The sequence below is a fragment of the Lichenostomus cassidix genome, chromosome 3 (genome assembly GCF_008360975.1).
Source record: "Lichenostomus cassidix isolate B80296 chromosome 3, HeHo_3.0, whole genome shotgun sequence".
Lineage (NCBI taxonomy): Eukaryota > Metazoa > Chordata > Aves > Passeriformes > Meliphagidae > Lichenostomus > Lichenostomus cassidix.
In genome coordinates, this window is record NC_139483.1 from 91,105,706 (window position 1) to 91,128,245 (window position 22,540).

The following is a 22,540-nucleotide window of genomic DNA, read 5'->3' on the forward strand; positions in this document are numbered from 1 at the left end:
CATATTTTTGAACTTAAAATAGTCTTACTGTCAACTGTTGAGCCCCATTACTGGATCTGAACAGTTGAACAAAATGGAATGGCAGGTTTAATTCTCAAATATCTGTGAGGGAATTCATGCCACCTTATTCTAGGATCTTAATTTGAGTAACTTGGTTATGTGTTGCGAGTTAAGACCAGTGGGCAGTTGAACATCACACAATTACTCACTAACCTCATGCCTACCCTTGTGCAGTCGGGGGAGAGGAGAGGAATACTAAAAGCAAGAAAGCTTGAGGGCCAAGATAAAAAACATTATTTAATAAGTGAAGGATAAGGGGAGAAGAGAGAAAATGAACAAAACAAGTGATGCAAAGACACTCATGACCTTGGCAGACTGATGCCAAGGCAAAGATGGCAAATGTGCGTGATCCCCCTCTTTTCCCTTTTGTTGCTGAACGTGATTTTATGTGGTATGGAATATCTCTTGTGGTTCAGGTCATCTGACTGGTTGTGTGCTGACCCAACATATTGTACACTCCCAATTTATTTACTGATGGAGCAGAGTGGGAAACAGAGATGGCCTTGATGCTGTTCAGCAAAAGCCAGAACATCAGTCTGTTACCAGTATTGTTTTGGCCTCAAACCTAAAAGACACAGCATCATATTAGCTGCTGTGAAGACAATGAACTCTATAATTTCCAGGCCAAGTACAGAATTTATTTACATACACACAAATACACCTGTATAGTTTGGTCATATCTATGGAGTTGATGGACAGAGAAGAAAATTCTGCCTGAATTAGGCTAATGCTCATAAAGCATGCTCACTAAGAAGTAATGACTCTCTGTTGTCTGTAGAATTTTGTTCTGTCACGTAGTCTTACAAGTATGGAATATTCTCACAGCACACCCACCTAATATTAGTTTCATTCTGAGCATTCAAAAATAATTGTGATTGGCATGTTACAGAAATGACAAATAAGTAAAATACAAAGCCATGTGGCATATTTTCTAAATATTCTCCAGTACTCTTTGTTCTGGTTCTAATTAGTGTGTTTTTCCTTGCTGTAACAAGCTCTTCCTAACTAACAGCATTTTCTGTCCTGAAAATAGTAATTAAAATCTTACGTTGGTTGTAGACTGTACATGTTCTTCCAGAGGCAGTATTGTAGCTTACTCAACAAGTGCATAGTTTTATTACTCTTTTCTTCTATTTTTACTTTGTCCAGAAGGACTATTTTGTGTAGTCAGAAATAAATGGGAATGTGATGAAGAGGGCCTGATACAATAGGAACTGCTAGTTTTTGGTTTGTTCTCACAATCTCTCAATTAAAATCAGTTGCATTTTAGATAAGTTGTATGCTTTCTACTTCTCCCACTTGCAACTCATTAGCTGTCAATAAATGTATTATCAGGACTACCTCACTGACAGTGTAAATTTTATCCTATTATTTAAATAAAGGAAAAGCAATTCACCTAAAACCAGAACAGTGTATTAGGAAATAATACATTTTTTCATTAGATGTGCCTTACAATAAAATATTTTTAATTGATGAAGATTGTGTTAGTAGCATTCTCATAATAAAAGAAAATGTAAAAAAAGTATTATTCATCAAAATTCAGAAACTTCTAGTAGTATTTTCCAAGTACTTATAGAAAAAATCCAGAAAAAATATTAAATTCTCAAAAATAGTAATAATTTGATAAGACTTTTAATAGCTAATTATTAGTCTCAAGGTTATAATAGTAGACAGAAAAATCAGAACCAAGAAAGAGATGCAGGTAAATTAACTGATATTTGAGTCATTCTAATTTCAAATAAAAAATACAACAAGCATTTATCTTATTTCACAAAAGGTGTAGTTATGGATGTATTTGCATTACCAAATGCATACACATTCATCCAATTTTATTCTCCCCATGAGTGAGAAGAAAAGCAATTTCTCCTGTAAAGACAACTCATGCAGATAATTTTTATGTAAAACTCCTTACCTATGAAAGAGACTCTAGGATGACTCATTCCTGAATACTGTTTGGAGAAGCACAGTATTTTAGTATGCATATAGATATATACATATGTATATATATACATGTGTATATATATATATGTGTGTGTGTGTGTGTGTATAGTGTGTGTCTGTGTGGGTATATTTGCATATATATGTGTATATGTGTATAGATATATATACGTATGTTAAAAATTTTATGGATTTAAAACATTTTTAAAAACTCCCACAATATAATCTACTTCAATAAAAAATGAAGTGCTGGAAAGAATAAATTATTCTAAAAGGTACTTATGATTTACTGATTTTTTTCTAATGTGGAAAGTTGGTAACATTGTCGTGTTCGATTTGTAAGTGATTAGGATCTACCAGCTAAGCCCCCTGTACTGAATTTATAATTGACTTGTGTTCCATTTTCTATCTGCTTGCTTTTCTTTATTCTACAAACAGATATGGGACTTTCATTCTTTAAAAATGAATTGTCTTGCATGAGTTTATTTTTCTTCACAAAGCAGAAATTCTCTCTGTTGCCTCTGAGATCCCAGATTGCACTAGCCATTTCTACTGTGAAGATTTAGCAATTCTATGATTATCATACATTATAGATTCCTATTATTGAGCCAAAATAACTTGCTCAGCATCATTTAGAACATATAGGAAATCATACACTCAAATAAATATCCATAATCTACAAACTTCTGAAAGTATTATGTTTCAGTGTATTCAGTGTTCTTCTCTTGTGCTCTGAAAGAAAATGCCAGTGGTTTAGAACTGAGCCATTTTACTGTCTGCTTTATTTTTTATCATACAAAGTATATGTTTATTTTGATAGCTTTCTTTTCCTGTTCCACATCTGTTGCCCTTGACACTTAGTTATCTTTTCTTATGGATTATCTCTGGATTTTCGTACTCTTTTTAATACTATATTTCTTGATTACTCTCTCTTAGACTATCTGCAATTGCTAAAACTTGACTTTAAAAGTAATTCTTCACTACTCCAATGTTTCTCTTTCCTTCTCCCTTCCTCCCTGCTAGAACTATTGTTTTCCTTTCAGTAAATCAAATGCCATATAAATCTTAGCCTGATTTGTTTGGATGATGGAACTTAGCACTGTTTTGTTGTCTGGTTGTCACACTTCTGAGTATACCTTTGTAATGCAATTTTAAAATAATTGGTCAATTTCAGTCAAATTTCACAGTTCTGAAACAAGGCCCTTATTAAGAAGAAAGATCCAGCATTAATCCATAGATACCAATTAAGTTTGGCTTGCTGGCTGCCCAGTCGGAATATTCTTTGTCACAACTCAATTTAATATTTAATGTCTTCCATAACTGCTGTTTATGGGATATAAATGTGAGAGGGAAATAAAATATGAGAACTTGGCATGGGTGTCACATTCAAAATCTTCTTATGGGCAGAAGGAATTATTTCATATATAGAAAGCTAAGAATTTATTTTTAGTCCAATTGATGCACAGTTAAATTGTCCACTTTTGTCATTTCTAGAAATGAATTTGCAAAGCAGAGCAAAGGGACATCTTTATAAATTTAAGCAGATGGGTTTTTTCCCAGATTGGTTTTAATTGATCTCATTTTAGGATGTCCTAATATACTATAATTGGGGAGAAAAAAGAGTTCTATAAATTAAAAAAAAATTGCTTTTCTAGTAGTGAAATTAATTTAATTTACCCTTAAAAAAAGAGTGCGGTAGGCAAAAAGAATCCATAGTTGCAGTCACACTTGCCAAACCCATTCTAGTTGTCTTAGTGAACATGTTGCCTATTAGGAAGTGCCCACAAACTTGCATAGCTTAATCCTAATCTGATCTGGTGTACTTAAATTTACATTAAAAGAAATTCAGGATTAAATTCAGGTTTTGACTGTATGATACTAAACTCAGTTCAATCCAAGGACTGTTTTTTTTAAGTGAAAGTAATTGCTTTTTCTGCTAACCAGAATACAATAAGTAAGGGCACTAAGGTGGCAGACTTTTTTTGCCAGGTAAATATCTGTTTTGTAGATACCAATGTAAAATAAAGGGAGATTGGTGATAGCTAAGCTTATTCAATCAAACTTCCATGCTACAAAAAAAATTAAGTTTTCTAGAGCTCTTAGCATTTTATGAAGAAGGTTTTTTGATAACCCTTCATCTCAAGGGAAAACAAAGAATATGAATAATGCAGAGTGAATTATGGAATTAATAATGCCATTTCTCAATTTTTCTACTGATTTTCTGAAGCCAGAAAAATGTTCATGATATTGAATCTTAGTATAGCTTGGGACTGTACTCTGAGCACATTATTTTTGGGAGGAAGAAAAGTGTATGCACACTGAGAACAGTCAAATATTTTCTACCCATACTTGTGGGGAGCTAGTGCTGGTCCTTAAGCCCATGAATTCTCACAGCACAGGATCTGAATATATAAACTGAATCACTTAGGTACTGTGTATTTCTGAATGCATTAAAAAGTTTTGTCTCCTTAGCAGAACCCTAGGGAAATTACAGCTCTTAGTACCATTGCCGATCAGATCCTTATTGTTTTATGCTCTGATATTTTCATGTTCTCTTATCCCTTCAGCTTTGCGATTGCAATACATAGGGAATAGTGGGTATTCCATTATGTTCAAGATGGATTACTGAATTTCTGTGTGTTATGGAAACTTTTGTTTCACTTGTAGCAAGAAGGAAGTTCATAGTGATTGCCTGTTGAACTACTGGAAAAAGTTAGAATAAATTTTATTGTATATTACTTTTATATTTTCTAAGATAACGAAAGGACTTTAAAAGTTCCTGATTCTTTTAAGGGCAGCATTTAAGTTCAGTTACATTTTTTCTACTGTTGAGTAACTAGTGTACTGTTTCATTAAAAAACAGAAGCACTGAGAAAGACTGTCTCTTTTTATGTGTTGCAGTTTTGCCATCTATGTAAAACACTAAAGAGAGGAAACAATGACAAATACTTAGAACATTTCTATATCTCATTTGACCAGGGATCTTGAGTTTCTGAGACCCCCATATCTGTCAAATCTCAATATCTGAGCTATAAATAGCCTGTGTATACTAGGTCTGATAAGAACAGTCATGGAAGTATGATTGGCAAGCCAAGTTGTGCCAGGTCAGAAGAAATAAATAGCTTTTATGGCCTTTGAGAGATTCATAACAGAATTAAGTACACAGAAGAACACAGTCTAATGATTCATAAGACATGTTTGTGGGTGATAATTCCTGTCCATATTAATGTTACCTCAACTTTTAATATTTCTGGAACATCTTTGGTTTTCTGCGTCTTTCCCTTTGGGACTAGAGCTTCTTTAAGGGAAGGAGAAGAAATGTTTCATTTGTGTTATTTTTACTGTAGGAATCCTAGTTCCTATTATTGGAACTCTAAGAGTATTTTCAGTCTGCTCTGAATTTCTGTGTAGGATAAAGTTGAATATGAAGTAAGAATCTTACTCTCAATATATATGAGAGAGTTTGAGTAATGTGTTCCAGAAAATACACAGAAAAAAGTTCTAATTGCACTCTTTCTTCCACAAACACTTATGCATATGTTTAATCTGATGACCTTTATCTGGAATTATCATCTCAGCTTCTGAGTCCAATGAATCATGGAATGAAAAAGGGATTGTTGCAAAATTACTGTGTTTATAAAATCGTTTCAGATGATGTTCTAAGGCAGGAATACTAAAGGAAATAAATACAATCTTTTAAAAGGCTTGTAGCAAATTCTTGTCTAACTCATTACATGAGTTTTGTGACTCTAGTCCTGATGTTCTGTGACTCTAGTCCTGAGTCATGGCATCTGGAAAGATTATGTTCTTTGGTGCCTGCAGCAATAAACTGAGGTTCCAGATTGCCAGTCCTATTCGGGCTGCAGCAAATTGCATCCTGGGCTTCCATAAAAAGAGGCATGGCCAGCAGGTCAAGGAAGGTGATTCTCTCCCTCTGCTTTGCTCTCTTGAGACTCCTCCTGGGGTGCTGCATGCAGCTCTGGTGCTTCAAGCATAAGAGAAGCATGGTCCTGTTAAAATTGGTCCAGAGGAAGACTACAAAATAAACAGCAGGCTGGAGCACTTCTTTTGTGAAGAAAGGCTGGGAGTGCTGGGGTTGTTCAGCTTGGAAATGAGAAGGTTCCAGTGAGTCCTTAATGTGGTGTTTCAGTATTTAAGTGGGTCTATTATGAAAGAGGAAGAGGACACTTTTTTTTCCTAGGCCTTTTTTCTGAGGCCTTTAGTGAGAAAGGGCAGCAGTTTTAAATAAAAATATGGAAGATTTAGATTAGACATAAGGAAGAAATATTTTAAGGTGAGTGTGGTGAGACACTGAAACAAGAAAAATTGTGAATGCCCCATCACTGGAAGTCTTCAAAGTCAGGTTAGATGGCACTTTTAGCAATCTGATCTACTGAAATATTTCCATGGCCATGTCAGGGGAGTTGGAACAACATCATCTTTAAAGGTCCTTTTCAACAAAACCCATGATAGGCTAGGATTTTTTTTTATTGAGTCTGTAGTTATACACACCATGATACTGCAGGAATGAAATAAGCCTAAATGAAAGTTTTAAGTGAGCTAATTGTGAACTCTCATAGCATTTGAGTGATTGCATGCTCAATTCTCTGCTAATACTGTTTTTCTGTAAAGCAATTATTTCCATGTTTGTGTTACAGAAGTATGTGGCACTTGAAAAGCCAATAAGTAACCCAAATGTTTATGTAAGACGGAAAATACATTTGAACCATAAAAAAAAAAGATAGCAGAGCATCTGTTACATTTCTTTTGTGATTTACAGTCATTTCTTATCAGTGGAAAATATACTGCACAAAGAAATGCCAAATGTCTATATGAGATAATTTTAAAATTGAAGTATTTGACTGCTGACAGCATTAGAATGAAATCTTTGTCTCAGATTTCCTTTATATTTTATTTCAGACTCTCACTAGAGTTTTTGTCTGCAGTGAAATGCCATCTCAGTTTGTAAAGCTCAGTACTAAACAAGTCTTTGGGCATGACACTCATAAAAAGAGCTTTCTGTTGTAAGGTGTGACATCAGGATTTGTTGGCAGTATTTTTTAGTCATGACTACTGAATAATTAATTGCTCTGTTAAATCAGGTGTTATTGCATATATCAAAACAACAAAGAATATATTTATTTGATGTTGATATTTATATCAATATTTATATCAATAAATATTGATATTTGTACTAAAACTATAAAACATATTTCCTGAGTGGCCTGTAAATCATGATGTCATAGTCACACATATCACCTGACCAATAATTTATGAGTCATCAATAGGATTTATGCCAGAAAACACAAGTAAACTATCTTAAAATTTTATACCTTATTTTTTTGAAATAACAAAACAAACAGTTCTCTGCTCATATGCAAGTGCTTTCAGTCCTGACTGACCTTCAGATTTATGGAGATCTCTTTTAGGCACAGGTTCTACTCTTGCTAAAACAAATACCAGAACAAACCCCCAGAATTTCTGTATGTGTTTTGTTTACCTTATTTACAACAGGCAAAAAGCATATGCATTTCTGAATAAACAGTAACTAGAATTTTAAAAGCCACGCTTTGTTTTTTCCGTTTACAATCCAAAGGACTGTAAGGGTTACTGTCCACAAATCTATGGGGCCTCATGGGATTCATCCAAGAATCCCCAAAGAACTGGCTGATGCCATTGCAAAACCTTTCTCAATGATTTTTGAGTGGTCTTGGGAATCTGGAGAGGTCCCAGCTGAATGGAAGCTGGTGAACATTGTCCCAGTTTTCAAGAAGGGCAAGAAGAAGGACCCCAGAAACTACAGGCCTGTCGCTCACTTCAGTGCCTGATAAAGTTACGAAGAAAGTTGTTCTGTGAGGTACTGAAAAATACCTGAAAGACAATACAGTCACTGGTCACAGCCAGCATGGCTTCCTGAAAGTCTTGCTTATCAAACCTGGTTTCCTTTTATGACAAGGTAACCCACCTGGTGGATCGAGGGAAGCCACTTGATGACATCTTCTTGGATTTCAGAAAAACTTTTGATACTCTCACAGTATCCTTCTGGACAAAATGTCCAACATTCAGCTGGATACACACATCATGGGATGGGTGAGCAACTGGCTCATGGGTCAAGCACAAAGGGTGACAGTGACTGGGGTGACATCAGACTGGTGACCTGTCACTAGTGGGGTTCCACAGGGAACCATCCTCAGCCCAGTTCTCTCCCACATCTTTGTAAATGACCTGGGGGCAGGACTGGAAGGTATACTGAGCAAGTTTGCAGATGAAAGAAAACTGGGAGGAGATGTTGACTCCCCCGAGGGCAGGGAGGCTCTGCAGAGTGACCTCAACAAATTAGAGGATTGGGCAATCACCAACCACGTGAAGTTCCATAATGGAAAGTGCTGGATTCTGCACCTGGCACAGGGCAAGCCTGGATGTACAGACAGACTGGGAATGAGATGCTGGAAAGCAGTGCCACAGAAAGGCACCTGGGGCTCCTGTTTGATGACAAGTTGAACATGAGTCAGCAGTGCCCTGGCAGCCAGGAGGGCCAACCCTGTCCTGGGGGGCATCAGGCACAGCATCACCAGCCAGGCAAAGGAGGGGATTGTCCTGCTCTGCTCTGCATTGCACTGGGATCACTTTGAGTCCTGTGTGCATTTTTGGTCACTGCAGTATAAGAAAGATAATAAACTGTTAGAGAGAGTCCAAAGGAAGGCAGAAAAGATGATGAAGGGCCTTGAGGGGAAGCTGTGTGAGGAGCAGCTGAGGTCACTTGGTCTGTTCAGCCTGGAGGAGACTGAGGGGAGACATCATTGCAGTTACAATTTCCTCACCACCCACTGATGTGCTGATGCTAGAACCCCCTTCCTGAACCCAGATCAGCCACCCTTCTGGGTAACTACTCCCAACTTATATCCCAGGCATGATCTTCTATGGTGTGAAATCACCCCTTTGGATCACCTGTCCCAGTTATCCTCCCTCCCTTTTTTTTTTTTTTTTTTTTTTGCATACGTCCTCACTGGCAGAGCATGAGATAAATTAAAAAACGAAGAAATTAACTCTTCCATAACAGAAACCAGGACAATACCCACCTACTTATTTCATATAATTTTTGTCATGCCAACTTTGAACACCCCAATATCCCATCACCTTCCCTATTTATCTCTTTCCATACGTACACATCCAGTCATCACTCCCTTAGTCTAGCAAACACCTCTGTCAAATCTTTCAGAATTTCCTCTCTCTCCTGAGTTCCTGTGTTATCTTCTTATGTAGATCAGTGAAAGAGGTTTTTTTTCTGAAATTGATTTTTAATACTAGCTTCAAAAATCTGAGACTGTTAAGTACTTTGAAAACATGCTCTATGAATACTATATTGTAACAGGTTAGCCAATAAGAAAGGATGGTTTTCATGTGTATTCTTCTCCTGAAAATGTTGTACAATCAAAGTTTTAAAACTCCAGTACTTACTATCATTGTTGCAAAACACCGTTGTTTTAACTGTATGGCAAAGTAGTGCTGGACTTTTTAAAAAAAACATCTCTGAAATCCTCAGACTTTCTGGAATAATCTTCTATTTAATTTTTAATATAATTTGCTGAATAGATTTTTATATAGTTTACTATTTCAGTTTTAGTAAGTCCTGTACTCTTAAATAATCTTTCTAGTACTCTATTCTGTATGAAGATGTTGATAATAATGATGTTGTCTTTACTAGTACTACATAAATAATAGCAGGAGTAATACTAATATTAAAAATTAATGAGCCATTACTTGATTTAATGCAAAATTAATTGAACCACAATTTAGGTAAAATAAACCTTTTTCTATTTCCTTTCAATATAAATTAATTTTTACTCTTAATTAAGAATAATTGAGAATAATTTTTTATTCTTAGGTTTTGAATTTCTTTTCTTAATTTTTTGTGATTTTGGAGAAGGGGGATCTGTTTTTTTAGAGGATTTCAAAATACGTCTACTACCTCCACATCTTTTCCAATTTTCTGATGGTACAAACATTGAATTCTGGATTCACTGAAGGAATTAAGGAAAAGAAGACTGTCACAAAATAAATCTTCTCTTTGTTGCACAGCATGGCTGTAATTAGTAGTGACTAAAAAAGTTATTGACAGTAGCTGTTTTTCAGTGGAGCACTTAAGTACAAACTTCACATTAAATAAGCACTTATGCATATCTAAGGTATATGTTTAGCTTAATCTTGCTGAAATGGTTTGTTTAAATAATGTATTTCAGAATAATAAGTGTATAATTATAGGATGAACATGTTCATATTGTAAAGATTAACTTTGAAAAAATAACAAAATAGTTAATTCAAGAATTTGTTCATCATCTCTTTTGCTTTATTTTTAGAGCTTGAACTTAACAACACTGGTATTACTATTCTTGCTTGAACTCTCTTCCAACAGAAGTATTTCATTACTGGAAATTGAATGCTGAGAGAGAACAGGGCACTTATCTTTTTAACACTTATTTCTTAAATGGCAATTACTTACTATCTTATCTATGTGAAGTTGTTTGCAAATGACTCTGCATAACATTTTTATAAAACTGTCTTTTTTTGCTTCATATGGATCTGCTTACATTATCTTTATATCTTAGTAAATTTTATTAATGAAAGCTCTTCCTGAATTTTCATCACAGCGATTTTTATGAATTCAATGTGTTTTACTGAATAACGTTTTGATGTCTTTTTTTAGGCGATGTTGTTTTTAGGCGAATAATGTTTTTGATGTCTTTTTTTTGAGGTGATTTTTTAGGCATAGTTTAATAAATATTAAAAAAACAATGGATTGTGAAAATCTTGTATTTCATAAAATTTTAAGGAATGAATTACCTTGTTGCACATTACTGAAATATTTTTGTATGGTCCCAATGGATGCTTTATTTCTTGTTACATGTTAATCTCTGTATTACTGGAGCTTGGCATTCCAGTGTTTAGCTATTATCGAATGCATTACAGATTTTATATTAATGTATACTTCCTGTGTTGAGAGCTGATTAAGCAACAAAAAGTACTTTTGTTCTCTTCCAGCTTATGAGTTACAGAACTGCCCTGATCCTCCTCCTTTTTTGAATGGATATATAGTCAACTCAGATTACAGTGTGGGACAGTCAGTATCGTTTGAATGCTATCCTGGATATGTTTTGAGAGGTCAGCCTGTTCTCACTTGTCAACATGGAATCAACAGAAATTGGAACTACCATTTCCCCAGATGCGAAGGTAACTTTCTGGAAGTACCTTTGCTTCAGAACTCACAGTACTTTCTGATTTTTGTTCACTTGTTTGTGTGCATAATGCAACATTTGCTGAAGAGCTGTGCCTTTATCCAAATCTGTAGTGTTAGCAGATAAAGGCAGAATATTATGTGCTTTTATAAATCATAAATGTTTTATGAATCGTGTTCCTCAGCAGTGATTTATTGTTCCTGTTAATATCTGTCAGTTGTATTGATTATGAGAACCCATGATACTGCCAGAAATTATCTTAAACTCGACGTGAAGGATTATTTCAAGAAGATATTTTTATTCAAAAGTTGTTAGGTTATGAAGAACACTTTATCAATGTTTTGGAAGAAAATACAAAGTTATTTATGCTAAAACTTTGCTATAAACATATAATGTTATATTTTTCTTCATGCTAAACATGTGGTAATGTTTTAAAATAGCCTTTAAAAAACAATATAAAAGTGTAAAGTGTTGACACTCAGTGTTTTTAGAATTTGTTAGAAGCATAGCCAAAGATCAAGACCTCTTATGTTTACATAGATCATCCACCTCTTCCTTTCTTCCTAATCCTAAATTAAGCTTTTTTTTGGATTGGATTTTTTATTAGTTTCAGAGTAGTTTTGTGGTGATATATCCACAGTTTATTGTCCCTCTTTTCTTACTAATAAAGTCTTGAAGAAAAGTTGCCAGATAAAGAAAGGGTATCTTAAAAAATCCTTATAGTGGTTTGGTAATTTAATAATTTTAAAATACTAATTAGACCTGTGTATTTTACAACTAAGAGATTTAAATGGAGAAAAATAATTTTCAATAAGGTTAGCAGCAATCTGTATATGATACAGTGAGTAGATATAACACACACATAATGGCACTTCTAATTATTTTAAGTATATATACTGTAAATATATACATTATATATAGTATATTGTATACTGTGTATAGTTATACATACTATATATAAAATGAATACTATGTGTATATGTATATATACTATATTCTATACATATTATATACATACTATATGGAGTGGCACAGATATGATAAGTAGGAACATGGATAGAAGTTGATAAAAGAAATTTTAAGTATCTGAGATTTTTTTACTATATGACTCAGTATTATGTACATTTATAAAAATACAGCAATTTATCAGCTTGATTTTTTTTTTTTTTTAGGAATAGAACTATATTGCATAGTTATATGAATACTAAAAAAAAAAATTCTATACTTCTCTCTCTTTAAATCACATATTTTTTCTGATTAGCACCAGTATTCATTAAAACTGTGGGCAAAATTTGAATGTAATCATATGAATAAAGATTCTCTTCTGATGAAAACATAATTAAAGATAAATGGATTAAAGTAATAAACTGGTACACTTCATAATACTAGTTTCAGTTAGGAGAGGTCTTAAAACAAAGGAAAGCACAATAATTATTCTATGTCTAACACCTTTAAAATACCATATGAAGTTGCTGGATTACTTCCCATAACAATTAAATAATACATAAAAAATAAAATCATTTTATATCCATTTGTGGTTTTTTACAGTAAAAGAGATCAAATACTTTTCAAATGCCTTTCAGTCTACATGTGAGAACATCTGTAGAGTGATGTTCAAGTAGTTTGACTGTGATAAAAAAACAGATTTGGTATTGGGAGAGTATGTTTTTATTTGACCTAACACAAAATCAAGACATCTTTGGAATTTTAAAAGCACCTCAGAATAATCCATGTTATTCCCAAATAGTGCCATAGATGCAGCACCAAAGGCCACATCAGCCTTCTGTCTTTTCTTATTCCTTTTTCTTCCCTAGAGAAACATGTTTCCTAAAATACATGAAGGTGTATATTAGGAGAAGTTCAGATTTTTATGGTGTAGATCAGCTTTTTCTGTTTTCTCAGATGAAACAAGAGTAAATAGTACTTTTTCAGTTTGAAATGACATGCAAGAAGTGAAATAATATTTATTTTATAATGACATGAAGACAAAGTCATTCTTGCCTTCTCCTATTACCTCAACCTGATTGTTTTAATTCAGTGGTTTTATCTTCATTTTCTAACTCAAAGAAGGCATTCCTCTGTTACTGACATTTCTGTAATTTAGAATGTACATTTGGCCTGGTTCCTTTGCATGTGAATCCTACCTTCCATGCTTACCCACCATCATCTACATCTCCTTCACGCAGCTGCATGCAACTCTATTGTGTGTGCAGTTGTGTACATTTGTAGCTATGATTTCTGACTAAACAGCAGTTTGCTTTGTAATTTGAGCATGAAAAGGTTTCTGTTTCTCAGCACAATACTTGCTTTGTGAAAAATTCAAATTTAAAGCTCCACCTAGCTCTGCTGAAATTGTCATTATGACATATCAATTTTTTTTACTGTAGGGAAAACAAATTTTTACTCTCGTTGTAATTTAACAGTAGATCTGAGAGAGAAATCAGTGAAACAGTTAAATAATTTTTCTAGCTATAACCAGTATTTTTAGAAGTTTGAATCAAAAACTTTCTAGAGAAGATTGCACATACTTCTGAAGGATGAGAATCTGTATATGGGAGAATATTAGATTAATTTTTGCTCAAGTAATCATAGTAGAATCTTGTCATATAGATGTGCGCTAAGACTTTACTCCTGCAATCAAGTTGTCTTAGTGATTTTCCACAAATGTCTTGGTGTAACGTATGTAACTGTCAGTAAATCACTAACTCGGCTTGGGTATCTTTGGGCGGAATTTTAAAATGTTTACTGTATTTCCATGCACCATGTTGTATCTGGAATTGGGTATGAATGGGCATGAGAACACACAGCATGGCATTCATTCATTTATAAATCAACATGTGGTCTACAGTTAGCATTTGAAAGTTTAGAAGACGTGATTATACACTTTCCCATTTCAAAAAATACATGTTTCTTCGTGCCTGTCATTCAAAGTGCAACATAATGACACCCTTAATTTAGAGTGATTTGTTTATTCAAACTAAAGCTATTTTTATCTTGTGTGAAATGTAACCTGTTATTTCTGTTTAATTTTCTGTTTTCGGTGATTTTTAAAGATCTTTGGAGAAAGCCTAGTAACAGCTGGGTGTATTACTTATTCTATTAGTTTTGTTACCTGTGCCACGTTTTTTTTCTGACACAATTTATTGATCTGTCATGGCTAACAATCATATAAGAGGAATTAAACTGTCTTGACTGAGATACGATCAATCTGCATTCCTTTTTGAGTATTAGAGAATAATGAAGGGATAATAAAAACGTATGCAATCATTAACACCAGTAACAAATCTGTCAAAAATATAATAAACTCAAAATGTGTATAAGTATAAAACTTCAATAATAAAAATTCTGTATATTAACTAGAAATTAGTATTATTCTCAGGAAGTGTATTTCCATGTAGTAAGCAAGCTGTCTTAGTTGTAAATATGGAGTACTGTGGAGAGAACAGAGTAGATTTGTGAGACCAGAAAACATGACCATGGCATGAAGATAGGGGATTAGGGGGCTTGAGTCACATTTTCATCAGAACTCTCAGAGCTGATAGACAGTTTCAGATGCTCTTGGCCTCTGTATGCAACCAGGAATCAGACAGATAGAACCAACCCTTCCTTTTCCTTAGCTGGTTTCCTTTGTTGGCTGCTAAAGGTTTGTGGTTCAGGAGCAGGTGACATTCTGTTCACAGAATCACAGACTGGGTCAGGCTGGAAGGGACCACAGGGGTCATCTAGTCCAACTTCCTGCTCCAGCAGATTCATCCCTGAGCACATTGCACAGGAGAGCATCCAGACGGAAAGATGTGCTAAATGTATCATACAAGTTAGTACTGATACTGATGAAGAAAATGTAGTGGTTAAAGCCTCCTTAACCTGTCCTATAAATCCAGTGATTGTTTAAAAAGAGCTCCTTCAAAAAGGGCTATTCATCAAACTAGCCAGATGACCTTCTACCTCAATGGTATAGCAGCTTTAAACCATACAGAAAATGTGACATCCTTCCTCATTTCTCAGTCATCCTTCCTTTTCCCCTTTTCCTTTCCTGTTTTTTTCCTTTTTTCTTTTATAATTTTTTTCCTGTTTTTATTTTCCACCAATTGTTAAGTTGGAAAATAAATCATGAAAGTCTGAAGGAGAGTAAAAGGAACCCTGACAATAATAGCATAAGCTTTATGGTAAGAGCTAATGAGAAATGTTCTAGAACAAGACTGAGTGCCCATAAATGAGATTAAGGTCTCACTCTAATGAGTGAGACTCATTAATTTGCACGAATGGCCATATTTCTAATTGGATACATGCTTTCATCCATATTCAGTCAATTCTTCCAAACTGAGACTCCGAAGAGCACATTATCACGTATTTGCTACCCTTGAATAAAGTCAGCCTTTTTATAGCTTTGATTTGGCTACAGAGTTCATTCAGCAAGTGTGTACAAATTTGTATCTGTCTCTCCATTTTACTAGTCATAAGGATAATTAGCATACAATCTGCAAATTAATAACTATTAAACATGACTCAAACCTGTCAGAAATAAGGTATAATGATTTTGGAGTAGCAAAAGAACAATCAGCCTTTTCCAGAATTGTGTTCCAGTTCAGTTAGAGTTCAGCTGGATAGAAACATGCAATACCTGTTTGCTTATTTGGTTTTTAATCCTGAATACAAGCAAAAGGTGCCTCTTTTTAAATGGTGTGTGGACTTAGTTTCAAGAATTATATGGAAACAATATTCCCAGTAGGTTTTGTTGGATTTTAAGAAATGAAACCTAAAAGGCATTCAGCATAAATTATTTTTAGAAATGTCAGCATTTCTCTGAGAAGCAACAAATCAAGGAAAAGGCTGTCTTTAGACTTAGTCTTCCTTGTCTTGCGGAGCTTTAAGAATTTGGTAGCATTTCAATATTCCATTTGTAACATGCAAAACTATTTTCTACTACTAATTTTTTCTATTTGTTTTCCTTTCAGCTCCTTGTGGCTATAATGTAACTGCTCAGAATGGCACAGTTTATTCCCCAGGATTTCCAGATGAATACCCAAATTCCAAGGACTGTACTTGGTTAATTATTGTACCTCCAGGCCATGGGATTTATATCAACTTTACCTTACTTCAGACTGAACCCGTGAATGACTATATTGCAGTTTGGTATGCAATTTTTTGATAGAGAAGTGATTTTTTTCCTAATTGATTTATCACTGTCCCAAGCTACAAATTTTCTTTTGTATTCTCTTTAGGTTGTCATATGTGCTGAAGAACAGCATAAAACTCTTCTAAGATTATCTTAAAAAAAAAAAAAATCACAGTCTGAACTCTTTAGGAATACTGTTCCAAAAGTACTTTGAAGCTCAAACTCACTTATCAATCAGATCTTGTTTGAGCTTTCTCTTTTCTAAGTTGAGGCCATGTAAGGTCGAAGTGATGTAATAATCTTCACTATGTTTAATTTGTGTTCCATGAGCATGTAGGCAATATAATTTAGTTTACGCGAAACTTTCTGACGTCTTTATAAATTAACTAATTTAGACATTAAGTAAGATTTTCCTAAATTTTCTTAGTATTTCAATATGCCTGACATACTCTGTATTTTCTAAGGCAGAATTTCAGGCCCTGTACCTCCATGACTTTAAGCTTCATATTATATGTTCCTCTTCTCTGAATTTGTATTTCTTTCCACCCAAACCCATTCAAATTGTGACCTCAGCTGAAGGAAGAGGCCTTAGAGCTGTCTAAATTCTTGCATAAGAATTTACTGCACTCAAGAACAGGCATAGATTATGCTGAAGGTGTTGGACATGTCACCTCTGTCTAGCCCTGGTGCTTACCCTACACACTGTGGAAAGTGGCTTCTCATGTATGCTACAGATAGTTCAGGACAAGGAAAGTTTGCACAGAATATAGGATGTAACTTATTCCTGTAGGAGTCAGCTGCTCCCATCTCCAAGCTAGTCCACTATTCCTATAGCTATTGGTGAGACTTTTTCAGACAGTTAGTTTATAGAGATGCATAACTGTTCCAGAACAGCCATTTGGTTGCCTCTGGTATTTGCATTACCTGTAAACCCAAGTGTAAAATGCATCATAGATTATCCTCTCTGGCATGTTATATATATATAATGCTTGGCTTTTTAATGATACAATTGAGGTGAATAAATGTCACTGATTTAAAGACAGTGAAAGGTCAAAAGCTAACAGCTTTCAGAGACATTCTAGATAATGTCAAGCCTTCTAAAATAACATACAGCGAAAGCTTTTTCATTCAGTTTAGATTCCTTACATGTAATACACAAAAAAAAAACCCCAGAAATAAGTGTTGAAGAGCTCAAGAAATACTTCAGTGATAAAAGCAGGGAGTTTTGTTTATTTATTCATTCTGACTGTTGAGGCCTGAATGTTCTACACTGTGATACTGGAAATGTTACTGGAAGGAAGCAAATGTTACTGGAGTATATTTGTCTTTGGGTGCCTTATGCTACTGTTGAGAAACACAAAATACAAAATTTTTTTCTGTTTTTTTTCTCTCCTCTTTTTTTTTTTTTCCTTAGGACATACCTTTGGATCTTTGGAATTTATTTAAATGGCAAGAGTAACTTGCAATTTCCACAACTCTGTGTTTTAACCATGAGTTGAAGACTTGTAAGATCTGGGTCAAAATGTTAGAAATATGATAGCATTACAAGAGTTTTCTATTTTTTGGGGTTTTTCTTCATCTGCTGTGTACGTGAAAAATTTTGGCAGGACCAGACATTGAAAATTTCTTGCCACCACTAAATTTCTTGCCCATCTAAATATAAAAACTATTGCAAAGTACCCCAGTCTCTGAAAAAAAATCATCATTTGAAGTTGGAAAGAGTATTTTGTGTTGCTAGAAATAAAAAGAGAAAAAACTCATTTTAAATCATTAGGAAAAACTTTTTTTTTAAAAATTTAAACTGCTCTCCAGAGAAAAGAGACTGTTATTTGAATGTTAGGAACATTTGTTTCTCAGCTAACTTTTTTATGTTTCACATTCTAGGGATGGTCCTGACCATAATTCCCCTCAGCTAGGAGTTTTCAGTGGGAACACAGCTCTGGAAACAGCTTACAGTTCTACCAATCAAGTCCTCCTCAAATTTCACAGTGATTTTTCAACAGGAGGATTCTTTGTCCTCAATTTTCACGGTCAGTTTTCTTTATGTAATTAACATCCAATTACCACAATCAATTAGTGAATTTTAAAAATATTTCTTAACTTTGTGGTTTACTGATTTACCAGCACTCGTGGATTTCCTGCTTTCTTTTTTTGTTTTTTAATAACACTAAATATTAGGGTTCTTTAATTATGTATTACCCACTGCACTTAACCTGAGAAGCAAAAACTAAAGTGGGTAGGACTATCCAGTTGTCCAGAGAATTTTGTTCTGATTGTAAATTAGTTCCATGAAGGGGAGAGTTTTTCTTTGGTATGTGCACTCTCATCACAATCTTTATTTCTGTTTTGAATTTTTTAACCCAGAAATGGCTTCTTCAACTGTTGTAGGCATTCTACTCCATCTTAGAAACAATCATTTTACTGGTCACTTTCCTTATGAGATTACTGATAATTTATTGAAACAGATTGGAAGAGCAGGCAAGAAACTTTGTTTAAAGAATCATAGAATCATAAAATGTTTTAAATTTAAAGGGACCTTAAAAATCACCCTGCTCCAACCCCCCTGCCATGGACTAGAACATTTACTACTAGACCAGGTTTCTCAAAACTTTATCCAGCCTGGGCTTGTGCAGTTCCTGGGATCCACAACTTCCCTGGGCAACGTATTCCAGTGCCTCACCACCCTCCTGTCATGTAGCGTCACACTTAACTTGGAAAATGTTGTAACTGAGAGACCATTAGGTTCAGTGTGGCTCTGGTGATTTGGGAGGTGTGAATATGAAATGAGTTTTCTGGAAAATAGTTCTTAACACACCAGTATTTAATTTTTTTCACTTAAATTTGCAGCTTATCAGCTCAGGAAGTGCCAGCCTCCACCCACAGTTCCACATGCAGATTTGTTTACAGAAGATGATGACTTTGAAATAGGTAAAAATACAGTATTTCTTTCTCTTTCTTCTGTTTTCACTTGAATTCTAGTTAAACTAAGCTATTTAATCTTCCACCTGAGATTTCGATCTGCTTCTGTTTGAGGGATATTTTGGTATTTAACTTTTTTTTAAAATACTTTTTTCAGGAGATTTTGTGAAGTACAGGTGCCATCCTGGTTTCACTCTTGTTGGACAAGATATATTAACCTGCAAACTGAATGCACAGTTGCAGTTTGAAGGATCCTCTCCATCCTGTGAAGGTAAATGTATGCTTGCATGATGTGTGTTTCATTAATATACAGCCTACATAAAGCATCAAAATTTTAGGCACTGTCTTTTTGTTGATGTTTAAAAGAAAATTTTTCATTTGCTTCTTTAATATCTAAGAATTGCACATGTTTTTATATATTGGGCCCTAAGAATCTTACAGACATTTTATTCTTTCGAACCAAAGAAAAGTGGTTTTAACTGTTTGACTCCACCATTACTGAAACACTGATTTCTAAAATTAATTCAAAATATTTTATATTGCTTCATATCAAAGCAAAGATTTCTTTTTACTTTTGAAGAACACTAAAAATATGAATGTAAATTAAGCTTTCAAAATAAAATTAGAAATTATTCTTTGTGCTTTGACAAATAACGGTGACATTGTATGACAAAGTTACATGAAAAAGCTGGTCTAAAATAATATGTGGCAAATTAAAATTCTTTGAAGCATTAAAAACCTGTTAACTATTCATATTGTGTTCATAATTACAGTATTTCAAACAAGGAATTAAAAAATTTAGTATGAATGACGTTTATATGTGCATTCGTATATAATTTGCTCATCTTCATGGAAAACAAGTTTCTCTTGGAAATTTGTATTCAATCCTCCAAATTTTGTTTTTCAAAATATGTTGTTTGGGTTTTTTTTTTTTTATTTTGTTTAATTTTGTTAAATAGTGGATGACAAAAAGGTTTTGAAATGTTGGAAATGTGATTGAGAAAGCATCTGTAAAATTTTGCCCTGAAGTATCTCAAAATCTTGGGGAAAAAGTTGCTGATGAGATTCCATCATTAAAACTTAAGGAAATCAAAAAGTGAACAGAAGTTCTCATATACAGTATTCTGTATTATCCAGGTTTAGCTTTGACCTATAATATATAATTATGAATGGAGCATCTTCTATGTAATGAGGTAAAAACATCCATATGCACAAGAGGTAGTCCTGAAAGCACAACAATTATTGTGACACTTTAGTAATAGCTATATGTGTATCTTCCTTCCTGTTACCCTGATTCTCTCTTTCCATTATTTAAAAATTAATCAATAATTCATAGTACAAACTGTACTAGTTTATTGATGCCATAATGCATCTATGGTAATTTGTCTGCATGAACACCCTTACTTGAGGTAAAGTGAGGTTTTTTACCTGCCCTTTTCTGCTTGTGCATACAATTAGCTAGGATCTGCCATGGCTTCAGAGATGGGAACTCCATGTCTTTCGAGTGTTTCTCAAAAAAAGAAACTCTATGTGTGAGTGGCAAAGAATTATTATTCATTTCAGGACCCTGACCATAAAATATGTATATGTAATGGGAATACTGTGTATTTCTGTATCTTTCTTGATCAGATAACTGAATACTTATTAGTGTTTGGTTTCCTTTTTTAATCAATGTGTTGCTCAGTTCTAACTGCAATATTTTAATGAGATTATTGTACCGCAAATCTAGACTTCACTTTTTAGTTAACAGTAACAGCATTAACTTAACTCTTCACTGTGTCAGTTAGAGTGTAAATGAAAAAATGAAAGCCTAAAGTAAACTGAACAGCTTTTGTAAAATCTACAGAGACATAAGAAGCTTCTGATAATGCTCAGCCATCTATAACAATTCTTGCATGTGCTGTGCAAACTGCTGTGCTTTCTCTGGCCATATCCTGTGAATACAGCAAAACTTTGTTACAAGGAAGACATGAAAAGAAATAATCTGATAATGAAAAAAAAGTGTTAGTGATTCAGAGACAGTAAACAATAGAACTGGAGGCATTAGATTCTGGCACAGTTATTTTGGATACACATAAGGGAGGAATTCCTTGAGATAAATTGGGATGCATCTGATTTCCTGTCTTCAGCCAAGTTGTATCTTTAAATGAACTTAAATTTTCCTTTATGTAAAGTAGAATTACTTGGTTTTATTTCTATCCCAGCCTCCCCAGGATTACTATGGAAACAAATGTTAATTTAACTCCTATTTTATTATAAAACCCTAGCTTGTATTTATGAATCAAATGAAATATTAGTAGATCATTTGAAAGTTGTGCTTTTAATGACCATCTTTATGGTGTTTACTCATAGATAAATATTTCAAAGTACTCATTTTGCACTTTGAAAACCTAAGTATCTGGAGGGGAGAAATATGTAATTCTGAATCAGACCAGAAATTTTGTATACCAGACCATATACCCAGTGTTCCATATCTAGCACTGGCCAGTAATGATTTTCTAGTGAAGGACAGAAAATCATTGCAAACATGGAGTTAATTAAGGCCTCAACCCAACTGTAGCTAAACCACTCTGAAGCTAGCAATGTTCTTTATATTTTGAAGCTTCTAGGGCTATTTCTTCAGTAGAATTATTCAGTCATATATTGAACCCATGTAAATACCATAAATCCACGAAGTTTTGTGCAAGAAATTACACAATTTGAACTTGGCATATGGTGTTTTCACTTCATGTCCTCCAGTTCTTACGGGGAAAAAAAGTCAGTAACAAGTTGTTCTCTACTCACCCTACTTATGGCATGATTCTGTAGAACAGAAGATATTTCATACCTTTAATCATTATTCTTATCCTTCTCAATACCCTGACCAATTCCATTGTTATTTCTTTAGGGTTGATGCAGGATGGAACTGCATTCAAACTAAAGTATTTGATCCCCATAGACTTGAAAAAAATGGCTACGTGCTATGCAACTTGCATATTGTATTTCAAACTAATTTTGAACTGCCTTCTTGTATTTCTACATTTTACCTGTAATTTAAAATTATTGATTTTGTCCTTGTTTAGATCAGCTTCTTATTTTTTAAAGATACCAGAAAACATTTCATTTTCCTGAGCTGTGCCACTATGTTGTAGTAGTCAAGAAATATATGATTGAAGGTTGAGTTCTAAGATACTGCATGTGAGTCTGATGACATATCTGACAGGCAAGAAAAACCAGTCTGCATGACCACTTCTACATCATTCTCATTGAACGACCTCCAGAGCAGCAATAATCA

At 34.1% G+C, this 22,540-nt stretch overlaps 1 protein-coding gene across 1 annotated transcript in view; it reads left to right on the top strand.

The window, feature by feature from the left end:
* CSMD1 (CUB and Sushi multiple domains 1) overlaps positions 1-22,540 on the top strand; it is a 1,097,029-nt gene that overhangs the window by 966,890 nt on the left and 107,599 nt on the right. The window contains exons 42-46 of the mRNA XM_085056685.1: positions 11,038-11,226; positions 16,187-16,364; positions 18,232-18,377; positions 19,195-19,275; positions 19,424-19,537. Coding sequence (XP_084912811.1) covers positions 11,038-11,226; positions 16,187-16,364; positions 18,232-18,377; positions 19,195-19,275; positions 19,424-19,537 — 708 coding nt within the window. The remainder of the gene's footprint in view (positions 1-11,037; positions 11,227-16,186; positions 16,365-18,231; positions 18,378-19,194; positions 19,276-19,423; positions 19,538-22,540) is intronic.